Source organism: Neoarius graeffei, chromosome 7, assembly GCF_027579695.1.
Source record: "Neoarius graeffei isolate fNeoGra1 chromosome 7, fNeoGra1.pri, whole genome shotgun sequence".
NCBI lineage: Eukaryota > Metazoa > Chordata > Actinopteri > Siluriformes > Ariidae > Neoarius > Neoarius graeffei.
The window spans coordinates 27,920,382-27,948,144 of record NC_083575.1 but is presented as its reverse complement, the minus strand read 5'-3'; the positions used below and the strand labels follow the sequence as shown (position 1 = coordinate 27,948,144).

The 27,763-nt window shown below is 42.7% G+C and overlaps 2 protein-coding genes across 2 annotated transcripts in view; both read left to right on the top strand.

Annotated features, from left to right (window-relative positions):
• Positions 1–19,921, top strand: part of mcu (mitochondrial calcium uniporter) — a 192,802-nt gene extending 172,881 nt beyond the window's left edge. The window contains exons 5-9 of the mRNA XM_060925463.1: positions 5,198–5,302; positions 5,417–5,577; positions 7,161–7,364; positions 14,806–14,922; positions 16,391–19,921. Coding sequence (XP_060781446.1) covers positions 5,198–5,302; positions 5,417–5,577; positions 7,161–7,364; positions 14,806–14,922; positions 16,391–16,471 — 668 coding nt within the window. The 3' untranslated portion in view covers positions 16,472–19,921. The remainder of the gene's footprint in view (positions 1–5,197; positions 5,303–5,416; positions 5,578–7,160; positions 7,365–14,805; positions 14,923–16,390) is intronic.
• Positions 19,922–20,816: 895 nt separating this feature from the next.
• oit3 (oncoprotein induced transcript 3) overlaps positions 20,817–27,763 on the top strand; it is a 20,065-nt gene continuing 13,118 nt past the window's right edge. Inside the window, exons 1-7 of the mRNA XM_060925464.1 lie at positions 20,817–21,784; positions 24,804–25,178; positions 25,268–25,381; positions 25,780–25,902; positions 25,995–26,117; positions 26,649–26,809; positions 27,320–27,732. Of these exons, the coding sequence (XP_060781447.1) occupies positions 21,709–21,784; positions 24,804–25,178; positions 25,268–25,381; positions 25,780–25,902; positions 25,995–26,117; positions 26,649–26,809; positions 27,320–27,732 (1,385 nt within the window). The 5' untranslated portion in view covers positions 20,817–21,708. The remainder of the gene's footprint in view (positions 21,785–24,803; positions 25,179–25,267; positions 25,382–25,779; positions 25,903–25,994; positions 26,118–26,648; positions 26,810–27,319; positions 27,733–27,763) is intronic.

Sequence of the window (27,763 nt, the reverse complement as noted above, 5' to 3'; positions counted from 1 at the left end):
GGTAGAATTTTCGGGAAATCCCATCGCGTGCGGTGTATAAACACAAGTACGCATGCTCTCCACGCATGGCTTGCAATCGCAGTTCACCGACCGTACACACTGTTTGACGATACGCATTGGTAACGTCGGAAAGACACGTATTCAGGCGGGATATTTTAGCATATTGACGATGGCAAAAGTCCTAGAGAAGAAAGAAGAGGATCAAGCGAGGGCGATTGATAAAGGTGCAGGAATAAAGAACTGTTTTCGATGGGCTTGGTTAGAAAGAACACTGAATGTCGAGATCGACAAGCAGACTGTCGCAACGAAGCTCGGTGATCACATACGGAAAATAGACGTCCCAGGAAAAGTACTTTTGTTCGTTGTGTTCTGACATGATAAACTATGCTAGTAGAGGGGCAAGGACTATTGAACTTCACATACACACCAAAAAACACAAAAGTAGGTTAAAATTATTTTGCCTGTTCAATGATTCATTATATTTATAATGTATATTGCACGAATCAATGCCATGGTGTGTGTATATATCTCAAATACATGTCATATATACAAGTGTGTATCTTTTTATAAATGGGGTTAGCTTATCTAATGTAGCATGCTGGGGAGAATCATAGTATCGTGTCTATATTTCTGATAAAATTTTAGGTATGATACCGTGTATAACTCTCCGACTTATTGCTCATTTCATAGGGGGAAGGGGCGGGGGGAATTGCTGGTATGTGCCGCGCGGGAGCGTCTGCCCACATTTTTTAGGCCAAGATGAACTTCTCATCTCATCTCATTATCTCTAGCCGCTTTATCCTTCTACAGGGTCACAGGCAAGCTGGAGCCTATCCCAGCTGACTACGGGCGAAAGGCGGGGTACACCCTGGACAAGTCGCCAGGTCATCACAGGGCTGACACATAGACACAGACAACCATTCACACTCACATTCACACCTACGCTCAATTTAGAGTCACCAGTTAACCTAACCTGCATGTCTTTGGACTGTGGGGGAAACCGGAGCACCCGGAGGAAACCCACGCGGACACGGGGAGAACATGCAAACTCCACACAGAAAGGCCCTCGCCGGCCACGGGGCTCGAACCCAGGACCTTCTTGCTGTGAGGCGACAGCGCTAACCACTACACCACCGTGCCGCCCCAAGATGAACTTAGTTTCTGATTTAAAAAAAAATTTTCCAATATGTAATGCCCATTGTACATGCCTGTTCTTTAATTCAAAATCACCATCTTGATGTTCAAATTGAGCATATGGTATCTGTATTACATTACACAACATCCTGTCCAGATAAATCCTAGTTAGTCCACACAGCAGTTGAAAGGGAAGTGATGAGTGATGTTGAATGTTGCCTGCTTAATATGCAAGAGCTCCTGCTACCATGATAACATCAGAAGGAAGCTTCAGAGAATTATATGATAGAACTTTTTTCTGGTTTGCACTTCATTTTAAAGGATTAGAGTATTCAAAGACATGAATAGCAAAAATGCAGAAATATAATACTGTAGAGCTCGTTTATATTAAAAGGCGCATTGATTTTTTTTGAAATCATCAAATGTGAATTGATTAAAAACAAGTCTCTTGTACCATATTAATCATTTTCACCTGGGAGTCCACCAAGAAGGGGAATTTATTTCCAAATTGCAACTTTTTGCTGATAAAATTAATGGTTTTGGGGTAAAAAAAAAAAAAAAGCCAAAAATCATTAGCTCCCACTCCCTGGGCCCCGCTGGGTGCCTGCGGCCCCCAAACCCCCGGCTTTTTTCAGACTTTTTAAATATTTTTCATTCTCATCCCTGAATAATCTACATCGCCCATGAAGCTGGCAAGTCTCGAAATTACCGTATTTTCCGGACTATACGTCGCTCCGGAGTTTAAGTCGCATCAGCCAAAAAATGCATTATGAAGACGAAAAAAACATATATACGTCGCACCGGACTATAAGTCGCACTTTTTTGAAGGGTTATTCTATCCATAGAATCTGTGATTGTATCTGATCAGCGGCGCGTGGTTACTGCGCGACTGCATTGCTTATTTAATAAACGAACAGCTGAGCAGTGATAACGCGCCCTTTGCCCTGTAAGTAGCCTAGTCTGATTATTTTAAATATCTACTACTATCTTTAATACTATCACTATCGTTATTACTAATAGCCTATATTATTATTATTATAACTAATATTAGTAGCCTATTACTGATGCATTAATCAGTTTGCTTTTAGATTATTTTTACCGGTAGGGCTTATTATCGCCCCATGGCTCTTTCATCTGTGTTATTAAAGCTGTAGTCATCATCGAGGAGTGTCATTCTTCATTTTTGTCGAATTTTATTTCATTAAATCAGAGGTCAAGTAGGCTATAGGTATATCATCTCCAAAGACAACCGTCTAGTGAAAAAAACAACAACAACAACAACCGCTTTTAAATCCCCTACTTAAATCCTTAAAATGAGTCATTTAACTCATGTCTTGTGTGATCTGATCTCCAATGGTGAAATAAACCGGTTGTGATGAGTACAGTCTGTTATTTTAGAAGATAAATTTAATATATAATTTAATATATAGCCTAATAAAAATAATATTTTATAACATATCACGACATATTACTGTCTGTAACTGTTCGTCACTAAAGCGTTTTCTAAGATCATAATGTCTGATATTATTTTTTTTTACACACACAATAAGCGCGTGTGCGTAAAGTTATAGTAAACCACCCCCCACCTTTTTTTTTTTTTTGAGTCGCCGGACCCACCCACCTCCTGCGTTCCGGGACCTCCCACTTCACAAATTAAGCACTGCCTAAAATCACTACATAACTTATTTAAATAACTATAGGCCTCTCATTAATAATAAAACACAGGCCAATCAAGTTTATCAAGCTGATGATTCACTACAAATCAGCAAATCCATTGAATTCCTCATCCTCAGTGTCGCTTCTGAACAACTCTGCCAACTCCAGCGGCAGACGAAGCGCCATTTTCTCTTCTTCTGCGTGGCTGTCGTCAGACTCAGCATCAGCTCCAGTTATTCCGCGGTGAAAAAAAAAAAAACATATATACGTCGCACCAGAGTATAAGTCGCATGGCTAGCCGAACCATGAAAAAAAGTGCGACTTATAGTCCGAAAAATACGGTAATCTAAATTGGAATGATATGGCGATCTGGCCGCTGCGTCAACAGTTTTCAAAATGGCGGCGCCGACACTTCACGTTTGAAATCTCATGAAGATCGAACGGGTAAGCGACGCCTGCCGTGGACCAAACGAGCTACATTCAACATGGCTAAAGGCCGATAAGTGTAATATAGAATATGCCAATACGAGTCACGATATAAGGTTACTAAAACCGAAAACGTAATTGAATAACACGTTAATTAAGAAATAAAGCAAGTTTAAAAATGACTTCAGTTCCCCTTTAATCATTTTTTTTGATTGATTGCTTTATTCCAAACAGTAAAGAAGATATAAAACAAACAAAAAAACTAAAAATAAAAAATGTAATCATCAAAACATCGTCATAAACAGAATAGCGTAGCCACAAGGCAGTAACATAATGATGTTCGGAAAGGATTAGGAAGAAGTAAATAATTTATCAAATCCTAACCCTCTATACCACCGCTAATCAAACGTCACTTTCCACCATAATAAAATATATATATATATATATATATATATATATATATATATATATATATATATATATATATACACACACACAAAAGAAAGCAAAATCAACAACAACAAAAAACATACCAACATGGTATAATATCAACCAAATCAAATCATGTATATACTTCTGCTATGCATATATACACACATACAATACATATATACAGTACATACATATACACCTACCTATAACTATATACACACCATACGTACACACACCCATATCATAATTATGCATATTATGCTTATATATTATATACAGTTATGCACTGTACATACATGTACTCCATACGTACCCATACCTATATACACTTATATTATCAATAGCATGTTATTGTAATTCCTCCTCCCTATACCTCATAAAGATCTGTTCCTTATACCTTTTTTTAACTGGTTTATAGTTGTACATTTCATGAGCTCCACATTCAAACTGCTCCATAGCTTTACTCCACAAATAGAGATACTGAACATTTTTAACGTCGTCCTAGCACTGCGAATTTTACATTTCAGTTTCCCCCTAAAATTATAGCCCCCCCCTCTCTATCCGAGAACAGTGTTTGGATATTCCTTGGTACTTTATAATTCCTTACTTTGTACATTATTAAGACAGTTTTATATTCTATAATATCCCTGAATTTTAAACCTTTTGAATTTAAGAATAGTGAAATTAGTATGATCTCGGTAACCAGCACTAAGAATTATTCTTATAGCTCTTTTTTGAAGTATAGTTATTGCATGAAGTGAACATTTTATACGTATTTCCCCACACCATCTCATCTCATCTCATTATCTCTAGCCGCTTTATCCTGTTCTACAGGGTCGCAGGCGAGCTGGAGCCTATCCCAGCTGACTACGGGCGAAAGGCGGGGTACACCCTGGACAAGTCGCCAGGTCATCACAGGGCTGACACATAGACACAGACAACCATTCACACTCACATTCACACCTACGCTCAATTTAGAGTCACCAGTTAACCTAACCTGCATGTCTTTGGACTGTGGGGGAAACCGGAGCACCCGGAGGAAACCCACGCGGACACGGGGAGAACATGCAAACTCCGCACAGAAAGGCCCTCGCCGGCCACGGGGCTCGAACCCAGGACCTTCTTGCTGTGAGGCGACAGCGCTAACCACTACACCACCGTGCCGCCCTTCCCCACACCACTAAGCAGTAATTGAAGTGCGGTAAAACCAGGGAACAGTAAAATCATTGTGGTGTGTGTCGTCCCCCCCCCAAAAAAAAGGTTCATTCCATAAGCACCCTTTAGTTTTGGCACACCATGCTGACTGTTGGCCTTAAAGCCATTATTGTGCACCTGTGTGGCTGATCACTGCCCGTAGCCTTGGCACCCGTTGGGCTTTGTTAGCACCTTTCAGCACTGATTGAGCGTTGCGGGCTAGCGATAAGAGACAGGCCTCTATTGTGGCATTAACAGTTGTGCAGGAAAATTGCTTTCGTTCTACTCAGCCAGGTCGGAGAAAATAATGCAGTTAAAGCTTTTATTCACCCTCTTCTGCTTCAACTATGTGTAGATGGCGCGAGGATAGCTTCCTCTACAGGGATTGACATTTTGCTCCTGGATGACTTCAAGCTGGTCATTAATGACACCACGCATCTTGTGCGGCCACCCAGAAGAGGTGAGGGTTGACCGTTACATTCAGCATTGATTCGATTTTTTTTTTCCTCCCCCCCTCTTTATATTACACGTAGCTAATGATTGTGTGGTTATATTTTGTGTGCGCACGCATCAGAGTTGCTAGCACATGAGGAAGCGGAGCGGCTGAACGACGTGAAGCTTCTGGTACAGCAGCTCTACACTACTCTACGCATAGAGGAGCATCAGCTGAGCAAAGAAAGAGAGCTGATTGGCCGACTGGAAGATCTCAACTCCCAGCTTCGCCCGCTGGAAAAGGTGCCTTGCGTTTGTGAGGACTGCTGTAAACCAGCAGCATTCTGAAAGATCCAGAGACGCACTCCAGCATCACTACGGCATAATGAAGCCATATTCACTAAGGCCTTATAAGGCGCTTATAATAGCACTGTACATTTAAACAGAGAAGAATTGAAGAGATTTTGGTTATATGACGTATATAATTAATAAAAAAAAAAGAAAAAAAGTATGTGTGTCACTGGTGATATTGTTGTATAACATTTACCAAAATGTAAGCAAATTTTGTATTCCTGGATCTCGCACTGAGAGAACTCGATTAAATTCTAAAACACTACGTTCAGACTGCAACCTGAAACGACCCATATCCGATTTGTTGTGAAATCCGATTTTTTTGTTAGGCCGTTCACATTACCAATTATACGAGACTTGTATGCGATCTCCAATATGAACGGAAAACGACCCAAAAGTGTCCCGCATGCGCAAATTGACACGTAATAAGCACATCTACGTAATACGTAAACAAAAAAAAAAGCGCACTCTTCATGTTTCATGATTTTTTTGTTTGTTTGTTTAATTATCTGGTTAGTGTTAAAGTGTGAGGTCTCGTGTGTGTTTTTGTTTCTGAACTGAAATGAAAACGTGTAGCCTGGTAACGAGGGTTGACTCCTAAATGTCTCTCTAATTTCTATATAAGTGCACTACATGTTACTAGGAAGTAATGGATTTTTAAACTCTATATAGTGCACTCGAGCTTCAGTAGGCAGTCGTTTGGGATACGGCCGCTGTATTACCAAACTCTTAATTCAGGCTTAATAATTTGCACATATTTATTTCGTCATATTAATAAACTTTTTCTACATTTTTATAAATATTTATTTAGATTGTTTATAGCCAGCTGAATTCTGCAACTTCTCTCAGCGCTGGCTCAAGGTGCAGAAACACCAGTGCAGTTTGCTATGGAGATGAGGCGAGACCTGGCGATGTGGTTTTTGTGGCGGCGGCGGAACTCGCACAATAATCTGATTAATGTGGACAGCAGACTAATGAGACCGAAGGTGTCAAATTACTGGAAATTTCCAGAACAATCTTATAATCTTGTAATACAGGATGGTTTAAGTTATAAATCAGTTATAGAAACTGTTTTATTTAATCAGGCTAACAGATCAACATCCAGGTCCCTACCAAATCCACCATTAGCTTGATCAATTCTATAAAAGTCTATTTAAATTCTGAAAACTGTACAAATGTTGTTGTTTTCCACCAAAGAGGCGGGATTAGCCAACGCAGAATAGTGACGTTTGTCTCTTGTTGATGACGTGTAGGTCGCATGAATGCGACCTGTCCGGTCAGACTGCAGTCGCATGTGAAAATATCGGATATGCATCGGATTTAGGACCACATATCCAAGCGGCCTGGGTCGCATGTGAAAAAATCGGATCTGTGTCGTTCAGATTGTCAATAACAAATCGGATACAGGTCGCATATGGACAAAAAAATCGGATATGGGTCGTTTCAGGGTGCAGTCTGAACGTAGTCAAAGTCTACTTACTATACTGTAGACGTGGCACCTTAACCTTTTATTTTCTGTCTGCTGTGTGTCTCAGGTGAAAGAGGAGCTGAGCAGGAAAGCAGAGCGTCGGACCACCTGGGTGCTGTGGGGAGGCATGGCATATATGGCCACCCAGTTTGGCGTGCTGGCACGGCTAACCTGGTGGGAGTACTCATGGGATATCATGGAGCCCGTCACCTATTTCATCACCTATGGCACAGCCATGGCCATGTATGCCTACTTTGTGCTCACACGCCAGGTAAGATGGCATCTAAATATACACTTGCATGCGCGCGCACACACATACACACGTTGGCTTGAAGATATGAAGTTTATCTTCTTGTACCGATCTCATCTCATCTCTAGCCGCTTTATCCTGTTCTACAGGGTCGCAGGCAAGCTGGAGCCTATCCCAGCTGACTACGGGCGAAAGGTGGGGTACACCCTGGACAAGTCGCCAGGTCATCACAGGGCTGACACATAGACACAGACAACCATTCACACTCACATTCACACCTACGCTCAATTTAGAGTCACCAGTTAACCTAACCTGCATGTCTTTGGACTGTGGGGGAAACCGGAGCACCCGGAGGAAACCCATGCGGACACGGGGAGAACATGCAAACTCCACACAGAAAGGCCCTCGCCGGCCACGGGGCTCGAACCCGGACCTTCTTGCTGTGAGGCGACAGCGCTAACCACTACACCACCGTGCCACCTCTCGTATTAATAACTTTTTATTTTTCATACGAACGACATCTCAGTGCTGGGTAACATATTTAAATAATATTGGCTGGCATTGAGTGGTATATCAGATATATTCCATTCAGCTAGCATGATATTGAATGAGTCGAAGAGGAGTTCAATATCATGCCAGCTGAATGGAATATATCTGATCTACCATGAAAAAAGCCAACAGTTATTATACGTACACATTCGATGGAACAATTATAGATTTTATAAAAAGTTAAGAACAGGTGGTAACTTACTAATATTGAATGCTGATTCTGATCGAATGTAATTCTGTCAATCCGATGTACTGTACAAAGTCAAAGTTCTAACAATAAAAATGATGCAAGTCCAAAAAGCCTGAACAACAACCCAACTTCTATCCAGGCTGACCGTTCAAGTTCAGAGTTACTTTTGGTCGTAGTTAACTGTTGCATTGCAGTTGTTCAAAACAAAAGGGCTTTGCTGAGTGAAGTCCACAAGTGAAGTCCTCTTGTAAAAGCCTCCGTCACGTTTCCTCACCTCCAAGTAGAACTTTGACAGTATTTCCGCTATTGCTCTATTTTCCAGTTTTTCGATGTCCGTTGGTCTGTTTTTCTCTTGTAAATATGTGTGAAGAACATCTTTCTCTTTCAAAATATGTCTTCCGCTTTTAATCTTCCACTTTTAACGAAGCAAACCTCACGGCCATGTTTGTGTCCAAACTGTCAGTCACTCACTAGTGCAGAAGTTTTACGTCTCTGACGTGTCTCTTTTCCAGTTTTTCGATGGTATGTTTTTCTCTTGTAAATATGTGTGAAGAATATATAATGAGGTTTTGGTAGCCTTTCAGGTGTTCGGCGCGTCTTTAGTTTCAGTTTTCAGTTTATTTATTTAGTGCTTAAAGGAGATACACAGAACCTTTATTTTAAAGTAAATTTCTGAGTGGATAGTGTCTCCATCCTTGACTCTTGTATGCTGCATAAATGGGAATAAAAAAATATATATATTTTTGAGAGTTAAAATCAACCGCAAAGTTGGCATTCGAGCTGCCCCGCTGAGCCAGCCAGCCCTGAGTGCGTGACGTCACTGCGATAACCGGTTTTAGGGCCGAAGCCTTTTACAGCTATAGACCAAAGTCATATAAATAAAAATTTATGGTGAAAGTAAGAAATACCGTCACCGACTTGCTCAACTAAGACTGATTTGACTTCACTGATTGTGGGTCGACTCTCATTAAAACAGGATGGGTGCTATAACTTATGCAGCATACATGTACATGCATGCATTTTCACTGATAAAACGTAAAAGGCTAATTAAATAATCAGATGAACTGAGACAATCACATTCTGAAGCAAATTAAATAATCTTATACCGGTAACTTAAACACGCAATACAAGTTACATACATTAATCTAAATGCAGGGAAACAACGTGCTGTTTTTGTTGTTTTGTATCCAAATGAGAGTCGGAGCTTTCCCGTCTGCGTTCTCGCTTCTTGAAGGCCGATCTTGTGGCCAACTGTTTTGAAACAATCTGACTTTCAGTTGTTTGTTCAGTTCTCCGTTCATTCGCTTCTTCCATGTAAGGGTGAGATGGCAGCGATATCCAGTTTAGAAATCAGATGGCTGCTCCACTCATTCTCTCCATACTGTGTAGTCCGCCATTACTGCTCGGCTCAGGCAATTACTAAAACACGGGACGTCACCGGTTTTAGCAACACCTGCGGGGAGGTCACTGCTCGAGCGATATGTCCTGTCCCGGGTTTTACCAACAACCCTCGGCTTACTCCGGGAGGACTTGTGCATTTGAACTCATTTTCCTTTTAAAAAATAAATAAATAAAATAAATACTTTCCTTTTCTTGTAGTTTCCTTTAAAGGAGTACGCCACCCCCAGGTGAAATTGAGTCAGTCCCTGCAGTCCCTAGAGTTGGATGAGTGAGCCAAAGCGTTTTGTAGCCGACCCAGCCATTGCCCTGATCTAGAAACGCCCCGGTTAGCTTTAGCTTAGCGTAGTCGCTGTAATCCGGCGTGTCCAGCTAGCATGTCGTTGCAAAAGTGAATCAAATAACTCAAGATTTTTTTATAATTATTTCTCATGACCTGTACATTCACATCGAGTACACATCAATGCAAATTAACACGAAGGGATTTACTAGACCAATTTATATCTGGAACTATTTTCGGCCACAGCACAGGCAAAGCACCGCTGCAGGCGCAAAGACACCACGCAGCACCTGAAAACCCTCAACTTCCGTCAATACACCAGCGTGACTACTAAGTTGTGGTGCTGCGTGGTGTCTTTGCGCCTGCAGCGGTGCTTTGCCTGTGCTGTGGCCGAAAATAGTTCCAGATATAAATTGGTCTAGTAAATCCCTTCGTGTTAATTTGCATTGATGTGTACTCGATGTGAATGTACAAGTCATGAGAAATAATTATAAAAAATCTTGAGTTATTTGATTCACTTTTGCAACGACAATGCTAGCTGGACACGCCGGATTACAGCGACTACGCTAAGCTAAAGCTAACCTGGGTGTTTCTAGATCAGGGCAATGGCTGGGTCGGCTACAAAACGCTTTGGCTCACTCATCCAACTGCAGGGACTGCAGGGACTGACTCAATTTCACCTGGGGGTAGCGTACTTCTTTAATTGTTGGTACTGCACCCTCTTTCAATACGGGCTTATAGCCAACGCTCCTCAACAGATCAGAGGTCTCGTACGAGTCTTCAGTAAAATGTGCAGAGGAGAGGAGAGACCACTTCGTAGGCGCCCAATGTGCCCGTGAACTTCTCGCAAAACGCGTCCAAATCTTTGCAGTTTGAAGATTCTTGGGCCATGAATGCAACGTAAATCCACCTTCTGTCGTGTTGCTGCACCCGCCAGCAACACATCTATGTGGCATGGCGATAAATTAGCTCAAAATGGAGGATCGGAGTTGCAGTCAGCTCTGTGTTTTAGTATAGCGGAAATGGCGATGAGACCGATAGACTTCCTGCTGTGACGTCACGGGCGTCAAGGTCATTCACTCGTTAATCATAAAAATGACTAGATTAGATTTCTTGTTAACGCTTAAAACTATTCCTGTGCCATTCTTGAGATCTCAAGGCATTTATAAACAAAAGTGAGGCCGTGGCTCTGCGTGTATGCTTTAAACCTAGCATTGGATCTTTGCTCTTTCCTGGCAGACAAAGAAATGATTGTGTGCATGCACAGCAGAAAAGTTTTGTCATTGGATCTTCGCATCAGCTCCGATGTGTGACGTCGTGTTGTCTTGACAACATGCAGTATTATATTATAACAATACTGCACGCTCATTCTCCATTAGGGAGAGCGGCGTAATACGTGGAGGATAAGCGATATGATAACAGTATTGCATGCCATCAGTAAACCTGCTAGAAGGGAATAGAATGCATGTTTTTATTCCATGGAAAAAGTGGCCTGTATGTATAATAATTTCCCTCCTGAGGATATCGATGACGTCACTCCCAGTATTTTCCCGCTGACTTGATGCACGTTGTCAAATTGGCAGACCAGTTCAGAATTAAAATTCTTTTGATTAACTTGCATTTTTTTTCCTTATGGATGTGTCTTAAAATTTCATATCTTCTCATGTTGAAAAATATTTCACTTGTTCGCTGCACCATGTTGTGGTATACTGGTATAGCTTGCATTTCGTACTGGTAGTGAACTACTCCAAGAGAATGATGTTATGCTTTTCTGTTGGGGTGTACAATTTTTTTTTTTACCCATTTCTGGCTGGTGCAAGTTGGGCAGAATGATCTAAATCCGAATTAGAATCCTCAAGCTGGATCCAACCTGATTTTATTCAGAATTTGCTCACAGGCGCGTTTACACAAGAAACGTGATTTTCATGAAAATCCAGGTAGCTCGCAAAACCATGTATCCTACTCCTAGTCTTGAGTTTGTGCAAATTTCCATTAACTGGCTCGAAGTTATATAACCTGCAGGAGTCACTGCACTTTTCTATACGGATTACGATGTCAAGTTTAAACGGCTTATTTATTCAACTACACAAACAAATTTAATGAGAATTGCCGTTCATATTAATGGCCAGGAAGAAAGCAATCAAAAACAAATCCATAAATTAAGACGAACGACTTTTCAAATGAATTATGAGACAACTTCTACAACAAGAATAAATTGTTGCTTCCTACCAGATTAGGGAGCAATTAAATGCCATTTCCTGTTCAGCAAGGAAAAAGGTTACGACTCGGTCAGTTCTGAATCCTGTAATGTGAGGAATAACACCAGACAGACTGCTGTCATATGAAAGTAATGCGCCCCGGGAGGGGTGTGATATTGCACAACGCGCACGCAGAGTGCTTTAGTCCACCTAGATACAACAGTGATTTTCCAACAGTTACAAGGTTTAATTGATTGCTGAATGACCCGTGTGCTTTTTAAAGGAACAGTCCACCGTACTTCCATAATGAAATATGCTCTTATCTGAATTGAGACGAGCTGTTCCGTACCTCTCCGAGCTTTGCGCGACCTCCCAGTCAGTCAGACGCGCTGTCACTCCTGTTAGCAATGTAGCTAGGCTCAGCATGGCCAATGGTATTTTTTGGGGCTGTAGTTAGATGCGACCAAACTCTTCCACGTTTTTCCTGTTTACATAGGTTTATATGACCAGTGATATGAAACAAGTTCAGTTACACAAATTGAAACGTAGCAATTTTCTATGCTATGGAAAGTCCGCACTATAATGACAGGCGTACTAACACCTTCTGCGCGCTTCGGCAGTGCATTGATACAGAACTCCGAGAGGTGAAGGTATCAATGCGCTGTCGAAGCGCGCAGAAGGTGTTAGTACGCCTGTCATTATAGTGCGGACTTTCCATAGCATAGAAAATCGCTACGTTTCAATTTGTGTAACTGAACTTGTTTCATATCACTGGTCATATAAACCTATGTAAACAGGAAAAACGCGGAAGAGTTTGGTCGCATCTAACTACAGCCCCAAAAAATACCATTGGCCATACTGAGCCTAGCTACATTGCTAACAGGAGTGACAGCGCGTCTGACTGCGTCTGACTGACTGGGAGGTCGCGCAATGCTCGGACAGGTACGGAGCAGCTCGTCTCAATTCAGATAAGAGCATATTTCATTATGGAAGTACGGTGGACTGTTCCTTTAACAGTCGATAATTACATAGGGCCAAATTACTCAATTCTGATTGGTCAATCGGGGAGGGCTTTTTTCCTTAACACGAGGCCGTATTTCTGAAATGCTACTAGCTAGTTCGTTGCTTGGTTACGGTTACAAAAATGAGCAAGTTTTGTCAACAAAATGGCCGACTCTGCTGACTCAGCAATGCCGCGTTTCGCTATATTTGACGAAGAAATGATCAACCAATTGAAAGCTGCAAGCGAAAATGAAAATACCAAAAAAAAAGTACGAATTTTTGGCTTTCCGTGTGTAAGAAATGGGCCGCAGAAAGACAAATAAACGACTCTCTAGCGGCATATGAATGCTAGACAAGGTGCTGTCGCAGTTTTATGCAGAAGTGAGGAAAGAAAATGGAGAAAACTACAAACCAGACTCTCTTAAAGTAATGCAGCATTGGATCGGCATCTGAGACGAGAGAAATATCCGGGATCGATCCTGAAAGATGTTACTTTTCAAGAATCACGAAAAGTCCTCGAGGGAAAAGCGAGACATTTGCGAAAACAAGGAATGCTTTAGAAACTGATTCAGACGTGCAAGATGGTCTCGCGCCCTGATTGGTTCAGAAAACATGAATGACCGTTGTTGTGAACTTGGATGGCTTCCAAAGTATGAATTTGGCCCTATATATTATAAACAAGTAATCGTATGGTTCCTCGTAAAATTAAGGATCAATTTCACTCGTCATTTCGAAGTTTTAAAAATTGCCCGAGTCGCGAAGCTTTCAAGCCTTTGAAGATTTCAAAACTTCGAAATCACTCGTGAAATTGATCCTTAATTTTACTCGGCCCCATACGATTGCCTATACTTATCGTCATGGAACGTCTACAAGACAAGTTAGTTCCTGTTCTCACCTACGATATAGCGGTGATTAACATTCCCTTAGTAGGCTTGCTCGCTCTCTCGATCGAGAGCTTGAAGGCATGTTGTGTAGGCAGACTTCTCTGATGTCGAGTTGGGGAATATCGATGTTTGATATATCTGTATTTATTATTATACCGCCGCTCTGAAAGGGGGGGGGGGTATACTGGTTTACCTCTGTCCGTCCGTCCGTCCGAAACACCCTTTTTCTCAGCAGCTACAAATCACAACTGCTTGATATTTGGTACCGGGCTTCAGCTTGGGGTTCTATACCGTGCAGACCATATTCAGGTCTGTCGCACATCGACTTCCTGTTTACCTACTGAATGTATTTACGAAACAAATAGCATGGATTTACAGATTTTTCGTAACATTTTTCTCAGCAACTACACATCACGACTGCTTGATATTTGGTACCGGGCTTCAGCTTGGGGTTCTATACCGTGCAGACCATATTCAGGTCTGTCGCACATCGACTTCCTGTTTACCGACTGACTGGATGGGTGGATTTACAAAATTTCCGTAACACTTTTCTCAGCAACTACAGATCACAACTGCTTGATATTTGGTACTGAGCTTCAGCTTGGGGTTCTTTGCCGTGTATCGTATTTTCAGGTCTGTCGCACATCGACTTCCTGTTTACTGACTGAATGTATTTACCAAACGTATAGGGTGGATTTTGATGCTATTTCAAGAAGCAAAATGCTATTTCAAAATGACAGTTTACCAGGATGCTGTTTGAGATCCCTGGAGAGAGACACTGCTCTTTATTTGTTGAAGTCAACCTTCATAATAAGTCTCCTGTTCCTTCGATCGCTTGCATTCTGATGTAAGCGAGAGCGGGGGGATACGTAAGGGAGCAGTAGCTCACAGCTGATCTTGTTTTTCCTTAATGAAAGGGCAGTGTTTTGTGTGACCTTATGCTGTGTTTGCCCACATACAGGAGTACATCTACCCTGATGCCAGAGACCGACAGTATCTCCTGTTCTTCCACAAGGGAGTGAAGAGGACACGCTTTGACGTTGAAAAATACAACAAACTGAAGGGTGCTATTGCTGAGGTACATGCGCGTGCGCGCGCACACGATCCCTGCACATAAAAAAAAAAACACTCCTGTGCTTGAATGACCCTGAATTTGTCCTTCCCAAATTCCTCCATCCTTGACTCCTCTCCTCTCTCTCTCTCTCTCTCTCTCTCTCTCACTGTTCCTCCATCATCTCTCTCACTGTTCCTCCATCATCTCTCTCTCTTTCACTGTTCCTCCATCATCTCTCTCTCTCTTTCACTGTTCCTCCATCATCTCTCTCTCTTTCACTGTTCCTCCATCATCTCTCTCTCTTTCACTGTTCCTCCATCCTCTCTCTCTGTTCCTCCATCCTCTCTCTCTGTTCCTCCATCATCCCTCTCTCTCTGTTCCTCCATCATCTCTCTTTCACTGTTCCTCCATCATCTCTCTCTCTCTGTTCCTCCATCATCTCTCTCTCTCTGTTCCTCCATCATCTCTCTCTCTCTGTTCCTCCATCATCTCTCTCTCTCTGTTCCTCCATCATCTCTCTCTCTGTTCCTCCATCATCTCTCTCTCTCTCTTTCGCTGTTCCTCCATCATCTCTCTCTCTCTGTTCCTCCATCATCTCTCTCTCTGTTCCTCCATCCTCTCTCTCACTGTTCCTCCATCCTCTCTCTCTTTCACTGTTCCTCCATCCTCTCTCTCTTTCACTGTTCCTCCATCCTCTGTCTCTCTTTCACTGTTCCTCCATCCTCTCTCTCTTTCACTGTTCCTCCATCCTCTCTCTCTTTCACTGTTCCTCCATCCTCTCTCTCTTTCACTGTTCCTCCATCCTCTCTCTCTCTTTCACTGTTCCTCCATCCTCTCTCTCTTTCACTGTTCCTCCATCCTCTCTCTCTTTCACTGTTCCTCCATCCTCTCTCTCTTTCACTGTTCCTCCATCCTCTCTCTCTCTTTCACTGTTCCTCCATCCTCTCTCTCTCTTTCACTGTTCCTCCATCCTCCCTCTCTCTTTCACTGTTCCTCCATCCTCCCTCTCTTTCACTGTTCCTCCATCCTCTCTCTCTTTCACTGTTCCTCCATCCTCTCTCTCTTTCACTGTTCCTCCATCCTCTCTCTCTTTCACTGTTCCTCCATCCTCTCTCTCTTTCACTGTTCCTCCATCCTCTCTCTCTTTCACTGTTCCTCCATCCTCTCTCTCTTTCACTGTTCCTCCATCCTCTCTCTCTTTCACTGTTCCTCCATCCTCTCTCTCTTTCACTGTTCCTCCATCCTCTCTCTCTTTTTCACTGTTCCTCCATCCTCTCTCTCTCTTTCACTGTTCCTCCATCCTCTCTCTCTCTTTCACTGTTCCTCCATCCTCTCTCTCTCTTTCACTGTTCCTCCATCCTCTCTCTCTCTTTCACTGTTCCTCCATCCTCCCTCTCTCTTTCACTGTTCCTCCATCCTCCCTCTCTCTTTCACTGTTCCTCCATCCTCTCTCTCTCTTTCACTGTTCCTCCATCCTCTCTCTCTCTCTCAGGCCGAGTTGGACCTGAAGCGCCTGAGAGATCCTCTCCAGCTGCATCTCCCTATCCAGCAGATTACCACCAGCAAGGATTGATGTGAGGAAGTGAAAGCCTCCCTTCCTCCTTCCCTCTTTCCTTCTCCCTGCTCTCTCCTTTCCTCTTCCCCTTTTCCCTCTCCCTCTTTCAGCAACTCTTCTTTCATTTTTTTTTTTTTGGGGGGGGTTCCCCTACCACCTCTTTCAATTTTTTTCCCCTTTCTGACATGGAGTTTTAAAAAAAAAAAAATACTGCTGTTTTTATGTTCTATAATTTGGTTTTGAAACCTGCTTTAAACATGGTGAGTCAAAGTAGAGGAGGAGGGGATGGAATGAAATCCAAAACGAAAGAGAACAACACCTGAAGCCCCTCTGCTGGAGGTGCTGGAGGGCAAAGTTGCTAGTTGTGCCTGCAGACCTGTGCACTCTGGTTAACACTACAGGAGCACGGAGAGAACAGCAGCAGCCTGCAGGAAGCTCCTGATGCCGAACAGGAAGTGACCTCTGGGTACGGACACAATATCTCCCAGACATGCTGAACAAACAGCACATGTAGACACATGCTCTGTGGTTCAGCACCCCGGAAACAAACTTTCAAAATAAAAAACCTCTAAAGACCTATTTTTTACAGTGGAGTTGTATATCTGGCACAGGAAAGATCTTTGGGCTTTTTTTTTTTTTTTCCAGCCCTGGACATTGTTGTTGGGGGACCATCAGATGCAGGAGAGCTATTTTTGACCCAACGTCCCTGCGCGGAGCAGAGTTGTCCTCTGTCTCCCTGTCCCCTCCTGTCCTTTAGTGGCCAGGACTCTGGACCGCTGCCGCATCTCCCTGTCTCTCCAGTTGCATCCTTAGCATGACGGACATGCTCTGCTGTGCAAATTACAGAGCTATAACAGGAGTTTAACCACATTGCTGCTAAGTATGTACAAGGAGAAGAAGGGGTCACGTGATAAGCGTCACTTCCTGTACAGACCTGTTGCAAGCTGCAGACCAGAGATCTACCGGCTAAACATCACTGTGTGTTCAATTATTACAAAAATTAAAAAAAAAAATTAAAAAAAAAAAGAGAAAGGAAAAACTACAAAAACAATTTTGGCACTTTTTATTTTGAAAGCCATAATATTATATTATATTATATTATATTTGTTATGATGAGTGAGGAAATGATCTAGCCTTTTTCTTTCATATTGGTGGAGGAATTTTTTTTTTTTTTTAACCTGACATCTTATGTCAGCGTAAGATTTGCGTTCCACGTCATTACACCAGATCAGGCCGTTGTCGTCATGGTATGTGCAGCTCCTGTTATTAATATTAAAAAAAATGTTACCACGCTTAACATGCACACACAGTTTCATTACGAATGCAGTCTACGAATGGTGACGGTGAATTAGTCCACATACGCGCCTTTCGCTTTGAAACCTGTGGAGATTAACAGAGGATTACAAAAGTGACAGATTCTGTGCCAGAAAACTGTTACCCACAGTGCCTCACAGCACCTGGTGCAGCATGCTGATCAGGGCGCTCCTATTCCCCTGTGCAGCCACGTTCTGGTCTCGCAGCCTCAGCCCCTATGAGCCAGACCCATCCATCCTTCAAGACATAGCTGGGCTGTTTATTGTATCATACGATTGTGTAAAAAAAAATAAAAATTCAGAGACAAAATCAAGCTGCACAGCTCCTGCGTATGCCAAGAATGTAGAGCCGTGTAATATATTAGATCCTAGGCTTAGTTGGTTTCTCGCACAATTTTTCGGCATGCTGTAGCGCGTGACTTTTGCATCCTTTCATCGAGAACATGGCGTCTTTAAAGGAACAGGCTTTAGAGCATTCTGAAGTAGTAAAATCTGTGAATGGGATATTGGCCTGCTTCGATACGCACATTTTTTTTTTTTTAAACACTTTAATTTGTTTCATATATACAAGAAGATGTACGGTAAATGCATTTCTTCTGGACATGGTGCTCTGTTCAAAGTTGAGTAAGAATCGCGTCATGGCTCATATTTGTGTCTCAGATGAATCTGTACGCATTACTGTACCTTCAGAGGGTTATGGTACTGTATATGGATCCTTCATTCAGCCAAGGCGTGCTGCAGATGCCTCGTATCTCGAAAAAGAAAGCGGTTTGGCTATACGCCAAGGTGTCCACGTACATCGTTATACAGAAAATGTATAGAGAATACGTCACGTTTCAGAAGATATATAAAAATGAAGAGCGTTTACGTAACGAGTTTTCTTGCTTGCTCGGACATACTGATATTAAGATATATTTAAAAGCCTCGCCATTTCTCTTGCAGTAATATTTCGATGCCGAATGCTGCATGTTGGCCTTGTGTGCTGTAAATGAGAATCCCCCCCCCTCCCCCTTAGCTATTACCTTCTCCTGTCATGCAGTCCATGCCTCCAGGCAGTCACAGCACCCATGTCCAGTGGCTCAACATGGCGAAGTGAGCTAAAGGACCGTCTGAATCCTTCAGAACAGTGCTGTCTGATGTAATACATGGCTTACTTATTCAATCAGCGAAATGTCCTACATCGTACACGTCTGGAAATATGTCACCCTGATCTGAAGGGACGTGTCTCGCAAAGTTTGACATTTATAGGAAGGAAAAGCACAATCCTAGTATCAATCCTAGAAAGGCCACATCTGAATAAACAAGCTGAAATCGAGTTGTTGCGGAGGCAACTAGCCTGCATACGAGTGTTGGTGAATGGTTTAGGAGACCGCTGTAGACTAGAGCATGATGATAAAACTGAAGCTATCGCAGGTAGCTCGATAAATGCTTCTATATTTCACGAGGAAGAGGTTTCGCTGCTCTCAGCTGTCATTACGCAAAGTTTGGAACGCCGGCACGGTACGAACGCATCATCGATTATACAGCTTCGTCAATAAGGACAGGCTGATTGGCAGCGTAACCGTTTTTGTACGACTCCAATTTCCATCCATACCGTATCGGTGCTGATCAATATGAGCGAATCAATCCTTTCCCGTGCCCCTCTCGGCCTCTTGTCCTCATAGCGTCAATAATCATAAATCCTTGTATGCTGTTGCACGCGCAGAGGGAGGGCAAGGACGGTGTCTGAAAAACACTTCCTGGAACGACCTGCAAAGCTGATACCAAAATCATCGTCACGGTTCAATGCCTCAGTCTTTATCACCATTGAGCATTTTTACTTTTGTGTGTTTTCTCTATCAGGGTTTGCCTTTTTTTGGTTTGCCTTTTATTTTTTACAAGACTATGTGTAATTATATGGATCTTATTCTAAAGCGGGTGTTGCATGAATGTAATGTTTACATAGGGAAATTATATCCAAAAAAAAAATTACCTAAAAAGCTGCAAAGATTACAGAATTACTGGTTTGTCGGATTAATGCAGTTTTATTTCCCTCCATATGCTTTGAGACTGCCCTGAATGATGGATAGGCAGCCCACGTCCAGCCACGCTTCACTTTTTCCTCTTTTTCTCTCTCGCTCTCTCTCTCTCTCTCTCTCTCTCTCTCCATTTATATCTTTCAAATACCTCTTCATAAGCCCAACATTTTTCCATAGCCCATGAATTTTCAGAGGAGTGCATCATTTTACATTTTTACCACATGCACTGAAGAAAATAAAGTAAAAAAAAAAAAAAAAAAATTATACATCAATATAAAGCAGGACCTTGTTGTTTTTCACTTTTAATGTATTTTCTTCATTTCATGTTCGTTTTTATCATTGGCATCAGATGCTGTGATATTGGAAGACTATAAAAATGTAAACTCCCTGTATCATTTATGAAATGTGTATAAAAGAGAAATGTATTCACTTATCAATAAATACTTATCCGATTTTCGAAGTGAGTCTTTTTTTTTTTCTTTCTTTGTAATTATGATTTTCTTGAAAACACAAGCTGAAATCATGTAATGTGTATACACTACCGTGCAAAAGTTTGGGGTCACTTTGAAATGTCCTTATTTTTGAAAGAAAAGCACTGTTCTTTTCAACGAAGATCACTTTAAACTAATCAGAAATCCGCTCTATACATCGCTAATGTGGTAAATGACTATTCTAGCTGCAAACGTCTGGTTTTTGGTGCAATATCTCCATAGGTGTATAGAGGCCCATTTCCAGCAACTCTCACTCCAGTGTTCTAATGGTACAATGTGTTTGCTCATTGCCTCAGAAGGCTAATGGATGATTAGAAAACCCTTGTACAATCATGTTAGCACAGCTGAAAACAGTTGAGCTCTTTAGAGAAGCTATAAAACTGACCTTCCTTTGAGCAGATTGAGTTTCTGGAGCATCACATTTGTGGGGTCGATTAAATGCTCAAAATGGCCAGAAAAATGTCTTGACTATATTTTCTATTCGTTTTACAACTTATGGTGGGAAATAAAAGTGTGACTTTTCATGGAAACACACAAAATTGTCTGGGTGACCCCAAACTTTTGAACGGTAGTGTATCTGTGATGCAACTGTGGTGCTTTGTAATACGTCGCAAAATTCCTGTGAGAAGAGAGCAGTCAAACCGACACCACGACCACACTGAAACCCAGTTTTGGGGTTCAACTTGATTTTGCGTGTTTACATCAGGACTGAACAGCTGAGCCTTGACCTGCTCAAATCTGCATCCTTTGTTTGTGTCCTTCCTGTCGTCTTGCTTCCTACCCAATAAAACTGGAATTTGCAGCACAGATTTGCAGCTCCTTCGCAAACGTTAGCTCAGATGCATGATGCGTATAAACATACTCTTTATCATGACTTGATGCTCCTCAAACAGCTCGAGCAGGATGTACAGTATTCTCCTGTGTCTACATCTTGATGGTTTTTAACACTGGTGCAAAGACTTAACGAACATGGGCTTATTGAACCACATGCAGTAATCTCCGATGTCTTTTGACGCATTCCAGCTCATGCTTCTTAATGATTGATTAAAGAAGTATTTCTTTTAATTATACATGGGTGAAACTTGCTTTGGTCAGGTCTTTGCTGCCAGGACTGATTGAAATTGCAGTGTCGATGATTAGCTCTGGGCAGCTGCCAGGATCTGGATGTGGATTATGTATGAGCTCAATGGAGGATTGATTGGTTTGGGAACAATGAAAGGATGATCCTGTCACTGGCCGGAGGTGTGTGTGTGTGTGTATATGGGGCTGGAGGACGGGACTGAAGGTCAAGGTGAGACAGATGTCCTATCTTCTGCTCCAGAGTACACAACTCTGACACGGACCCATCCCTTATGAGATAAGGCGCTCCAGATTTAAAGACCCACAATCCTCCAACAGACCCATTTGCAACCTTGTGTTAGACAGAAGTCACCATGCTGTTGACTTTGCTGACGGATGTCGTCTTGGGTCTGTTGGCCCTCCAGATTGTGGCTACTGATCAGATCACAGGTAAGTGTGCCACAATTTTTATGTATTTAATGTTTCTTAAATACTTGATGTAGAAGTTTCATATTGTAACTTGAAAGATGGATATCTTGGGCATTTTCTCTATTGGTCCACAACATTTTTTTTAATTAATTTAATTTTAAGTTATGAAGGTTATTTGATAGGCCTGAAGATGTGCACAGCAATGAGGGAGCGTGTTGATACTGATTTGCCTAATTTCAAATGCAGTAGATTGGCAATACCAGAGTGGAGAGAAGTCTCAAGACTTGTCACTCAACTTCTGGACCAGGGGTGTCAAACATACAGCCTGTGGGTTGGGACTGGTCCAGTAATCTGGCTGCCAAATAAATTTCGAATCCAGGTTGTGGGCTGTAAGTCCCATTCTCATTATCTGTAGCCGCTTTATCCTGTTCTACAGGGTCGCAGGCAAGCAGGATCCTATCCCAGCTGACTACGGGCGAAAGGCGGGGTACACCCTGGACAAGTCTCCAGGTCATCACAGGGCTGACACATAGACACAGACAACCATTCACACTCACATTCACACCTACGCTCAATTTAGAGTCACCAGTTAACCTAACCTGCATGTCTTTGGACTGTGGGGGAAACCGGAGCACCCGGAGGAAACCCACGCGGACACGGGGAGAACATGCAAACTCCGCATAGAAAGGCCCTCGCCAGCCACGGGGCTCGAACCCGGACCTTCTTGCTGTGAGGCGACAGCGCTAACCACTACACCACCGTGCCGCCCTGACTGTAAGTGAATCAAAAAATATGAAAAAGAGCTATTCACCATTATTTCACTATGGGGCAAAATCTCAGTTACTATGCAAATAAGATGTAATTTTTCATCCATCAAGCTACAAATGTGACACATAATCCCAAATAAGTTCCACACTGTTACACCGTAAAATGTCAAACGACACGGGTGGATGATTGATTACGTAAGCCGAGATGTAAAAACTGTAATTCGGAAAAATATTACCTTTTTTAGCAATGAATAGCTTGAAAAGAGCATCGCTTAGAAAACTTGATGTTTTGTAAGTGATGCAGATTATGTTCAATCAGTTTGTGTATTCAGAATGTACCTTTCAGATCCCTTTCTAATCCTGATAAATGAGCGCATTGAAGTGTTATTGATTTCTCAACCAATTTTTTTTGTTTTGTTGACATAAGACGAAGTGTAATGTAGCCTAAATGTTACTTAAATGAGCTTCACACCCCTGGTCTTGACTTCGAGATACAAACATGTGCGACTGAGTTGCTCGCCAAATAATACCCGTTCATAATTTATGAATTTGCATAAACAAATGTCAAAAATATGAATTTGCATAAGCAAACGTCAAGCTGATTCTCTTTTTACGTCGGCTTCATCAAGTCTTTTTGATCCAAGTCACTGGCGTTAGTCAGGTTTTTACTTTCTTTGTTCGTCAAATCATGTGACTCAACTGCGTTTTATGATTTGTTAGTATACTGCCAACCAAACTTGGTTCACTTATCTCATCTCATTATCTCTAGCCGCTTTATCCTGTTCTACAGGGTCGCAGGTGAGCTGGAGCCTATCTCAGCTGACTACGGGCGAAAGGCGGGGTACACCCTGGACAAGTCGCCAGGTCATCACAGGGCTGACACATAGACACAGACAACCATTCACACACACATTCACACCTACGCTCAATTTAGAGTCACCAGTTAACCTAACCTGCATGTCTTTGGACTGTGGGGGAAACCGGAGCACCCGGAGGAAACCCACGCGGACACGGGGAGAACATGCAAACTCCGCACAGAAAGGCCCTCGCCGGCCACGGGGCTCGAACCCGGACCTTCTTGCTGTGAGGCGACAGTGCTAACCACTATACCACCGTGCCGCCCTTGGTTCACTTATCTAGAGACTATTTTTGCTAACAAAAAAACAAAACCAAGGATGCGTTGTCATTCATTAGTTGAAGGGGTAAAAAAAAAAAGATACTGGATGAGGCAATAAATTGGGAGGACGGGGTTGGAATGATTTATTTTGGCAGTGTACAGGAATCGTGTGTTTACACCATGTCACCTTGACCCGATCCTTGGCCTCCAACACTTCCCGTATTAGCAGAACATCCTAAAGAGAGAAACCTCTCTGCAGTCTGCTTGTCGTCACAAGATTGCACTCGACTGATATGATTGCTTTTGGTGGTGGAAAGGAAGTGCAGGGATCAGGAGTACTTTATTCTTTCCACTGGGAGATACTATAATAATGGATTTGTATGTGGACTCTCCAGGAGTTGAGCTGGTTTTAATCGCTAAAGTTTAATGCGGCAATCAAGATTTGCAAGCCCTTTCTTTGCATCAGCTTTGGAAGAAGCTGTTGATAATAACCTAAGCTGAACAGTCCGACCAAAAAGTCCGACACTGGGTTCTGTTCATTAATCTTAGTGCAACACAGAGATTTATTTGTGTGACTTTTTTCGTAATACCTGTAGTTGAAGTCCGACAATAGTCAAAGGTCCTGTTTTACCAAAACCATTTTATTGTCATAAATTCTGCATCAGTAGAGCTCTGTCGGCTATTGTAGGTATTACTTGGTTCAGTCCACCTCCTCGGTCATTTACAGCAGAACACGTGCACCAGATACTGACCATCTTGAGAGAGTGCTTATTCACACTCTGAAATCTGACTAATAGGAAAATATTCTACATTATCGAGTCTCGCTTCTCAAAACCAAATTGTTTTCACCACACTGACTATCCAACAGTTTTCCTGTGCTTAGTTAGCACATGTATTTTCTTCCTTTAATTCTGTATGGATTTTCCCCGCCTGACGGTTAGTTATGGGTTTATTCGATCACTGCTTCAGAAAAAAAAAAAATTAATGTACAAACTTGGATTTGATCCACACTCTACAAATTACCAAGCAAATGCGTGAATGGAACTTGTAGGTCCATGTTAGTGTTTATATTTTTGCGTTTACACTTACTGTGCATGCTCATTTTTGGCTGAAATGCAGTATAGTCTGCCATTTTCATGCCTTCATCCACGGCTAGTTCCAGATCCCTGCTCAGCCTACATCAGTCTGAATGAGCCTTGGAGGAATACTGACTACCATGTCAACAACTCGGCTGGTGTGCCCTTGTGTGACCGTCATGTAGCCGGTGAGTGGTATCGCTTCACTGGTATGGCAGGTGATGCCATGCCTACCTTTTGCATCGAGGAGAACCACTGTGGCACTCATGCACCAATCTGGCTCAACGGAACCCACCCATTGCCCTCCGATGGCATTGTCTCGTTGCCTACATGTGCAAGCTTCAACGATGACTGCTGTCACTGGCGTGGGATAGTGGATGTGAAAGCTTGTCCCAGGGGATACTATGTATATCGTCTGCCACGCCCTTCAGTATGCTTCCATGTGTACTGTGGCCGTAAGTCTTCCTGCTTGCCTGCTATGTCTAAATTTTTTGCTTAATTTCTGACAATATAAGCATGGACTGTGTGTGTCTGTGTGTGGTAGATTTCTACGACATCTGTGATGAAGTGGCATGCACTGGTCCAAACTGTCCACTGCAACTAGAGTGCCATTGTCCTGCTGGGACTGTTCTAGGGCTGGACTCCCAGACTTGTCTTGGTGAGCCAAGAGACAGTGAGGGATGGATGGTGGAAAAATATCGTCGAAGAAGGTTTTCGGCCATCTGTGTCACTTTTGAAATGTAGCAGAGCTTAAGAGACAACAGGGCAGACGTTAAAAAAAAAAAAAAGACTGGATAGATGTAACGGTGTCATTTAATTGGGGGTGACGACCATTTTACAAAAGCCCTTTCACTGTGTAATTACTGTCTTATCCACTTGAAAGCATTGTATTTAATTTCTCCTAAATCTCCATTCAATATCCAGTAACTACCAGCCCCATGCTATCACACAGTAAACTATTGAGGTTTTTTTAGCCTCCCTGCTGTCATTTACTCAAGACTGTGTTCCCATCACCTCACTTTTTCTTTCTCAAAAACCTCTCGTGTTTCCCACAAGACATGAATGAGTGTGAGAGTAGCAATGGTGGATGTGCTGAAAAATGCGTGAACACCAAGGGCTCATGGCGGTGTGAGTGTGGCCCAGGCCGAGTGCTGGATGCCGATGGGCGGACCTGCAATGGTGAGACTCGGCCAGATTTAGCCAAAAGTAAATACAAACCAATTCACGCTGATAATGTTGTTCCTTTTATGGTGTTTTTTGGCTGCATCCAGAGATCGCAGGTTGCCACAACGTGAATGGAGGCTGTAGCCATGGCTGCTCATCAGAGGATGACTCGTATTACTGTCATTGTCCCAGAGGACTAACACTGGGGGAGGACAAGCGGAGCTGCCAGGGTCAGCTAGACTGCACTCATTTGTATTTGGTTTCCTAAGCATATGTGTATAGTCTGTGGGAACTAAATATCTAAATTACATATTCTCAGTGGTGGTGGGGGGGGATTATATCTGGGCTTGGGCTCAGTTTAATGTTGGTTTAGGGTTGATCTGGGAATGTGGTGGGGCTTGGGTTAAGGTTTTGCTAGAGTTACAGTTAAGGGGTGGGTTGTTGGGTTTAGGGTCTGCCAAGGCTTACGGTTGGTTTGGGAGTGAGTTAGGGCTAGGAATTGGCTATGGGTAGAGTTTGACGAGGCTTATGGTTGGGTGCGGTATACAGCTGGGCTAGTGTTGAAGTTGGCCGAAGGTTAGGGTTGGGCTAGGTTTGTGATAGGATTTGAGTTAAGTTCAGGATTTGCTTGGGTTACCGTGGGTCTGGAATTAGAGTTGGGGGAAGTGTTGACGTAGAATTTAACATCTTTTACTTGGAAATCAGTTAGATATTTCCTTTGGATTACTGAGGCTAAAATAGTGTGTTTATTTTCTGCCCAGTCCCTGTGCAGTGTGATCCCAGCTCTATTGATGTGTCTGTTCCCAAAGACCTTGTGGGTGGCCTGGAGCTCTTTTTGTCAAATTCCTCATGTCGTGGAGTCTCTAATGGCACTCACATCAACCTTCATTTCAGCCTGAAGACCTGTGGCACTGTGGTCAAGGTGAGGAGAAATATGACAACCACTAATAATCTTCATTTGTCATTGGAGGTGTTTGGCTCAAACAGGAACTTGCCTAAGACCCCGAATTGGTGCAAACAAGCTTTCACTTGTATCAATCCATGTTAATAATGCAGCAGAGTGAAGAATAGTATTAAAATTCTGACTGTAGAGGTCAGCTAAGCTCCCTGAAGTATTCACCAACTGCAGTACATTTTGTTAAGAGGTTGCACACATGGACAAACTTGTAACTTGGTACAGAACCAGACGGTCAGCTGTTGCCTTGACTCAAAATACTTTCTAATCATCTTGATATGATTGTGCACTTTGGCTTCAAATCAGGTTCAAATCCAGAGACCAAGATGGACGAATGCATGTTCCTGTAATCTTTTCTGTGATGATTTGAGGACATTATCTTATCAAGGCAAAGGTTTAAGGCTAAAATATCCTGGCCATCAGCCTTGACAAGAGTCTCTGGATCGCTAGCTACAAAGTTTTTCTGTCTCTCCCTAGGTAATTGATGACAAAATTATCAGCACAAATCTGGTCACCGGACTGCCAAAGTCAAGTCCGACCAGCAGCGAAGACCTAATTATACGTACCAGCAAGCTTTTGCTGCCCGTAACGTGTGAGTTCCCAGGTCATTATGACGTATCAGACGGTTACCTTCCCAATGCACGCAGTTCTGCACTGGAGCTGTCAGGACACAGTGAGGGCATCTTCCCCTTCACACTGGAGCTGTTTAAGAGCGCGGAGTTCTCCGAGCCGTACAACAATCCTCCTCAGCTGCGCTTACATGATGCGTTGTACTTTGGCGTGGAGCCACGTGAGCGTGTGGAGGGTCTTGCTGCACTTGTGGAGACCTGCTTCGCCACGCCTGGCCCCAAAGCTGACCAAGTCCTCAAATATTACCTCATTAAAGATGGGTGGGTAATAAGAGGCCCAGCTTTCTTTGGC